Below are 7,296 nucleotides of genomic sequence, written 5' to 3'. Positions count from 1 at the left end.
TTACCAATAAGCAATAAAGTTATTTAATATATATATCTCATAGTAGGAGGAGACAAGTGAAGTTATTTAATATTCTTAATGACAAAGATGAGAAGATATATATTTAAGGGCATAAATGATAAAATACATATTTCATGAAAAATACTATTGTAAGCTTAAGTTTGATCTTAAACTTAGATAATACTATGCTAATTGTAATTACAGCTTATCGAAAACACTCCGCACACAATATATATCTGAGACGAGAAGTGAAGTGAGATGGGATGGCTATTTGTGCGGTTTCAGCTTCACCACTTATTCAAGCAACCTCGCCATTGCTTTGATACTCAATAACTTATCTAAGGTGGATTGAGCTTTTGGGCATTTTTTTCCATGGATTGGCCAGAGCCCATACAGAGAGTTCAGTGTATTGCAGAGAGCGGAATCCAATGCTTGCCTTCGAGATACATCAGGCCTGATGATGAGAAGCCCATTGGGCACCGGGTGGTGGAAGAGGAAATACCCATCATAGATCTCTCCGGCCTCTATGACGAACGCCGGAGGAAGACCATGGAAGAAATATCAAATGCATGCAGAGAGTGGGGATTCTTCCAAGTGATTAACCATGGCATTTCTCCGGAGCAGCTCCGGGCCGGAAGTGAGGTATCTAGGGAGTTCTTTCGTCTGCCATTGGAGGAGAAGCAGAAGCACGCCAATGATCCTGGGACTTATGTTGGATATGGCAGTCGAATTGGTGTGCAGAAAGGCGCGACTCTCGACTGGGGGGATTACTATTATCATCATTTTTTGCCTCTTTGCATACGAGAGGAGCACAGATGGCCTTCTAAACCAGAGAAATATAGGTGACCAAGGATTCATCTATGTGTTGGCCCCTTTTGACTCAATATTGCATTTTTCATACTACTTCTTGGATTGTTTTTAGTTTGTTGGTTTGATTTCAATTATAAGTGTTTATGAAGGGGAATTATATTTATAGGATTGTCTTCAGTTGTTTGGTTGATTTGAGTTATTAGAGCTTAAGGGATATAATATTTATAGCTTGGATTGTCAAAATAAATCAAAACGGTACACCAGTTTGATTTTCATTTGTTTTTCCACATCTGATCAGATATATCAGAAAAAGTACCAGTACCATATTAACCCTGAATATAGATATTGAATGTTAGGCCGTGCCTCTCAGTTTGGGGACATTCTTTTGCATGCGGTTTGAGGGATCGGGACTTACAAAGATCTATGCCAAGATATAATAGTATAAATTATTTGTTTTTAACTCTATAAAGGGATTTTGTAAGATGTATGGGAGACAGGAAAAAGGTTACAACATATTTTTAAATACTTTCGGACATTTGAATTCATAATAGATCTGAACTTTGGGGAAATCTTATCAGTGATGTTTTCTATATTTGTCGATAATATCTTTGGTTAATATATTCGCGAGCACTATAAGTAGTTATGGTTGATTTGAATTCGACATTTGTTTGGTACTGAAAGAGTCAAATACCTAACTGTTGAATTAACATATAAATGTTCTTGTGGATAGTATTTTGGTTAATACGCACGGGTAGATTTGAATTGGCCATTTTCATTAGCTTAGATTTTACAAAGTCAGTCACATGTTTAATAACATCCTTGTTCAACCTGTTAAACTAAAATTACAATAAATAAAGATCTGCTGGCTTGGTTTCAAAGTTTTTTTTATATATTCCATCATGAAAGTTCCCTAATGTTTTCTCTGGTGTGATATTTGCTTGCATGACAGGGCTAGAATGAAAGTGTACTGTGAAGAAACGTTAGAGCTTTGCAAGACCTTGCTGTCTGTGTTTTCAGAGAATCTGGGTCTGCCTCGAGACTATCTCAAGGAAGCTTTTGGCAATGAGGAGGGCATTGGAATTTGCGTTCGAATCAATTATTATCCCGTGTGCCCACAGCCGGAATTGACTTATGGGCTCTCCCCTCACTCCGACCCTGGAGGAATAACCATTCTACTACAGAATGATGTCGTTGGCCTGCAGGTTCGAAAAAATGATTATTGGGTACCCGTACGGCCTGTTGCTAATGCTTTGACAATTAACCTAGGCGATCAAATAGAGGTCAGTGCTTCAATTAGTAATTTTATTCAAGTGTTAAAATTGTTTTCTAGTTATGGGAAAAGTGGTTTCAGGTTTCTTTCTTATCTGTTCCCCAGATATTGACAAACGGAATTTACAAAAGCGTGGAACACAGTTGCGTTGTTAACAAGAAGAAGGAACGAATGTCGATCGTAGTTTTCTGTAACCCTAATGGAGAAAAGGAAGTCGGGCCTATAAAGGAGCTGATCGATGATTCCAGCCCGCCAAGATACGGACAGATGACGTTCAATGAATACAGGAAGTTCATTCGAACTACTGGAACTAAAGGAAAGGCGTACGTGAATTCCACCATACATTTTCGATAAAATAGTAACACCATACTATTCTAATTATTGTACGGGTTTATACGGGAGCATTTCCAATGGCTCTGTACTAGTTGGTTCGTCTTTATTTAGTTGATCATATTTCTCCGCAATCGACCGGTGGGAGCTGTGATGAGATTTGTTCTTCACATATAATTGTTTAAAGATATATCTGAATGTAAGTCTCCTCTATCTGAATGTATATGTACTCTTGTACCTAATGTTTGAATATATATATATTGAATAATATTGACTTAGTCTGATTGTAAATCTATATTTCTCTGATAACTAATGTTTGGGTGTTTGGCTCTATGAAAAGCAGAAGAAGAAAGACACAAAATTTTACACAAACAATATTGGCAGCTAAGCTTCTATTAAATACATAAACTTAATTACAATGAATCCAATGTGGTGTACTTATGCTTTTTAAATAATCACTGAACTGATGCTCACTGAAACTAACAAACTTCACTCAAATCAATTCAGGTTCTAAATCTAGACCTTCACTCAAATCAACTCAGGTTCTAAATCTATACCGCTCTGCATGCCGGCTAATTAGCTATTTCTAACATGGTTGTTCTCAGAAAAGTTGAAAAAGGACCTGAGGGAAAGTGTATTTTTATGGTGTTTCTGTCCAAACAGTTGACAGACCTGCCACAAACCTGCTCCTGAGTCCTGTCCACTAGGCTGAAAAACGTCCCATATGACAAGAACCCGAGGAAAAGATACCCGACGCAATAAATTTGACTAAAATTAGTATCCGAAAAATCTGCAGCTCTATGACTGAAATGCGAGAGGCACAGACCACGTTTATGTCCGATGATTTCAAAGTAACCGTGACTTTTGCAGGTAAGGCATATTAATGAGCGAGCACCAACAACAGCCAGAGTTGGTGATATGAAATAGTGACGCTTTAAGATCACAAATTAACATGGACATCTTAGCTGAAGTTTCGGAAATCAGAAAAGGTTTCAGTTAATACGGTGTTGAAGTTTGGATTCGGATTTTATTGATTTTGAGTTTGTGTGTGATCTTCACATAGCGTAACTTTAATTTAACTAAGTATTTAATAAATGAAAATGTTTATTTAATAAAAGAAATATAAAATGAAATAAGTCGATATAAGTTTTTCGAAATTGAATTAGTTAAATATTAACCCAAATTAAATTTTTGGAAATTGAATTAGTTGAATATTAACCCAAATTAAATTTAATAAAATTGAATTGGTTAAATATTAATTCATATTAAATTTATCAGCATGTAATTTTTTTATTATTTAATTTTATATGGTAGGTTATTTTTTGAAATTAAAAAATGGTTAATTAATAAATTTCATCATATATTTGATAAATTTTTGTTTTAAAAAAAATTAGATGACCTTTTCAATGTCTATATATATATAGTTCTTACTAATTTTTTCTAACAATATTTCTCTTCTATTAGGTTTCATTCAAGCACACAATACACTCAATTATAACAATATTTCTCTTATATTAGGTTTTAATCAAGCACACAATACACTCAATTATAACAATATTTCTCTTATATCATGCTTTAATCAAGTAGACAATACACGCAATTATGAATAAAATATTTTTGGGCTTATTGTGAATTATTGACAAATAAATATTTTTGTAAATTTAATAATATTTTGTAAAAATTATGTTATAAGTGTAAGGAAAGTATGATTAGCCATTGAGTATTTACTACCTCAAATTTTCTAATTTCTAATATAACTAAACTATTGTACGGATAAGAGTAGATCTGGAAAAATTCAAATTTTATGAAATTTCCAAAACATGTTAATTAATCTAAGAGGGAATGTCAATATGTGATCCTGAACTCCCAAACTCATGAGGAGGTGGAGCATTTAGATCTAGAAGCTCTTGTACACTAGAATTGTTGAAGGAAGAATGCTCCATGGTGATTTTGTTTGATTCAAAGTTACAATTCTTTCACTTGTTGACCAAGACTTACACTTCATCTTCAGTTCTCTATATATTCATTCATTGTTTAATAAACGGGTCCATAACTATGGTCACAATGAATACTACCTGATTAACCCATATTTATAAATTAAGAATTTCATCTTGGACATGGGAAATTTGCTCCATTAACTCTCTAAAATCCTCACCATGAGGAGACACATTTATTTCTCTCCTGAAGCTTTCATGGTTCCAATGATCTAAGAAGATAAAATCTTTTGGAAGAGATCTAGTTAATGAATCTAGGCTTATGCCTTCCCACTCTTCCCAGCATTTAAAACTCAACTAGCATTGTGCATGGTATTGGTAAAACCAACATTTCTGAGATTGAAACAATGTAATATTCACAACTCGAGCCAAAATAGAAGGTATTAATTGAAGCAATTCATAGAATGAGAATTGGGCCTTTGTAAGCTTGACCTCCAAAGCACTCTTTGCCACAACATGAGTATCTTTCCCCATAAAACAAAATTTCTCTATTGCTACCCAAGTTGTTAAAGCACCCAACACTATAGCCCTATGCTTCCTAAAGAAGATTGGGGTCTCCTGGAGAAAATGAGAGTCCCAATTGTGCCAAATATTCTTGGAAAAATAAAGAGAGTGAAGAGAGGAAATACATACCCAACACTTGTAAGATAGAGCACTAATTCACCCATAATTTGAGCTATCCACGAGGTGATTTATATGTGAGGTTGTTCTTGATACTCCCTGACTCCTCTTGGATCGTATGAAGCCCAACTATGCCCATGAACAAACTCAATAAAAATCCTTCACCTCTTATTAAAAACCCTTAAAAAATCGTTAGATTTCAAAGAAATAAAATAGATACATTGGAACTCACCAAGGCTGCAGAGAAAGGATCAAGAAGCTACATTTGAAGGAATCAAGCGAAAACTGGACCAAACAATTAGATCTTATCAAGGTGGTTAGGGTGGACCAAATCATGCGAGTGCCGACAAGATCAAATGAGTAAAACTATATATAGCCGTGGAGATGAAGTTGAAGAGAGAGAGAGAGAGAGAGAGAGAGAGAGAGAGAAACAGAAATGTGCTACTGGAATAAGGAATGAAGTATTTTGATACATTATGTTGTAACCTTATCTTGTTTGAATAGTTTTCGAAGGGTCCTAAATTTTGTTTTAATTTCATAGATCTATATAATAATGATTAGGCTTGCTGAAATATAATATAAAAAGATTGTTGCAGGGATTTACAAATATGTGTCTCATAAAGGAATGTGGTTGAATTGTGCATCCCTTTTTTCTATTGTGCTCTTCCCATTAAGAAATTAGGTCTGAACAATCTTTAGTAGTATGAGTATTTACTCGAAAATGAGAACACCAAGGCCTCCTTGGAAATGGATAATCATAAGCAAAATGGCCTTTTTTATCACAATTGTAACTCCAAACCAAACCTCTTCCTCGAGTTCTTGCTCCCCTTAAGGAACCTCCTCCTTAAATTACTCGAGAGCTTTATTAAGCCAATATGCAGTACGATCGAGGTGATTGGTCAAAGCTTCCAAAGCTATGCACTAGTCAATATGGTGAGTTGGAGACCCACAAACTCAAACAACATGTTATTTGGATCATTGGAATACTTATACAAAATAAGACAAAGTCGAGTTACGTGACCATAAGTGTGACATATTTCAAAATATTCATTAGCAAGCATACCTTGTTGGTTACAAAAATCATAGTTTTGGGATTTCCCTTCGCATGGGATACTAGTACAAACCTATAGAACTCCTATGGTAAGCCCTCGTGATGGCAACAGTGATCCCATATGCCTAGTATAAGGTCGTGCACTCCATGACCTCAGGCACTCAGTAGCATGATGCCCTTCAAAATAAAAAATAGTGCACCAAATATGTATATGTGAAGGTTTCACAGTGTTCATATGCTTCAATCTCTCAGTTAAATCAACAATATGATGTTGTCAACCAATAATAGAAGGATCATTGGAAGTAGTGTCTTCCCTATAATCCTAAGGATATCCCGCGATTACCTTGATCTTCATGGAATGCTCCAATTGCATATTTAAACTACTACATGCACTCCCATGCAGAAATCTCCCTCTCATTGTTTAATATCCCATAACTTAAATAAAACTTGCTGCTTTGTATGAGGAAGCTTGTGTTCCTTGATAAATTCTTGTTTAACTAAATGAAGATCCAGATTTTGATTTAGTGCAGACCACTTGATGAACCATTGAAGTTCTCTATCTCGCAAAGTTTTCTGGAACTTGATAACATTAGAGGCATCTGGGTTCTTTCTGGCCCTCTAGATGGCTCCACATAGGTATCAATGATGTTTTGAATCTTTGTATCCTTGTCTCGAGAATGTAAGGTACAAAGTAAATGATTTTTTCCACATTCCCAGTTATCAACGATTGACCGGGTGGAACTAATACAAAGCCTTCTGAACTAGGTTGTGAGAAAGTTGTAGAATGCATCTAAAAAATTCTACCATAACTACTAGTTGCATATACTCTATTAACTTTCTAAAAGTTTAGTGATGTAACTAACTTTCATATAAAACTAATAGGATTTTGATAAAGTACCTAGTGAAGGTTAAAGAGATAACTAGTTGCAATACTGCCTTGTGGAGTACTACTTGTGAGGAATGAATAATCCTTAAGAAATAACTTCCTCATGATGAAACACATCTCTTCATCCATGATAGTAGTCTCATCCATCATCGTGATAGACTGTCTTAGAATCTCTATTGTCTAGATTCCTTCTAATTGCTTATGGGCTCCATTATCTCTATTATCCTCTCTTATCCCATTACTTCTAACTCCTCCTATTTCGCTAGAATTTGATCCCTCACTTACTTCAATATTTCGCAACTCTGGGTTTCCCATTCCTCTTATCCACAACCTT

The 7,296-nt window shown here is 35.1% G+C and overlaps 1 protein-coding gene across 1 annotated transcript; it reads left to right on the top strand.

The window, feature by feature from the left end:
- The first annotated feature begins 236 nt into the window (after nt 1-236).
- On the top strand, nt 237-2,688 carry LOC149201200 (jasmonate-induced oxygenase 1-like). Its single transcript, XM_089399686.1, has 3 exons — nt 237-842; nt 1,760-2,090; nt 2,186-2,688. The coding sequence occupies exons 1-3, from the start codon at nt 373-375 to the stop codon at nt 2,432-2,434; spliced, it is 1,050 nt and encodes a 349-aa protein (XP_089255812.1). The 5' UTR covers nt 237-372; the 3' UTR covers nt 2,435-2,688.
- The last annotated feature ends 4,608 nt before the right edge of the window (nt 2,689-7,296 follow it).

This window comes from Pinus tabuliformis, chromosome 2_1, assembly GCF_031772625.1.
Source record: "Pinus tabuliformis cultivar Carrire ecotype Pingquan chromosome 2_1, CPIR1, whole genome shotgun sequence".
NCBI classification, from domain to species: Eukaryota; Viridiplantae; Streptophyta; class Pinopsida; order Pinales; family Pinaceae; genus Pinus; species Pinus tabuliformis.
This window is presented reverse-complemented; position numbering and strand designations above follow the sequence as displayed.

What these genes read in the sequence shown, in the direction of transcription:
- LOC149201200 (XM_089399686.1), top strand. Translation starts at nt 373, where the DNA reads ATGGATTGGCCAGAGCCCATACAGAGAGTTCAGTGTATTGCAGAGAGC. An exon ending in TCTAAACCAGAGAAATATAG is followed by an intron (nt 843 to 1,759) that starts GTGACCAAGGAT and finishes CTTGCATGACAG; the next exon opens with GGCTAGAATGAAAGTGTACT. An exon ending in ACCTAGGCGATCAAATAGAG is followed by an intron (nt 2,091 to 2,185) that starts GTCAGTGCTTCA and finishes TCTGTTCCCCAG; the next exon opens with ATATTGACAAACGGAATTTA.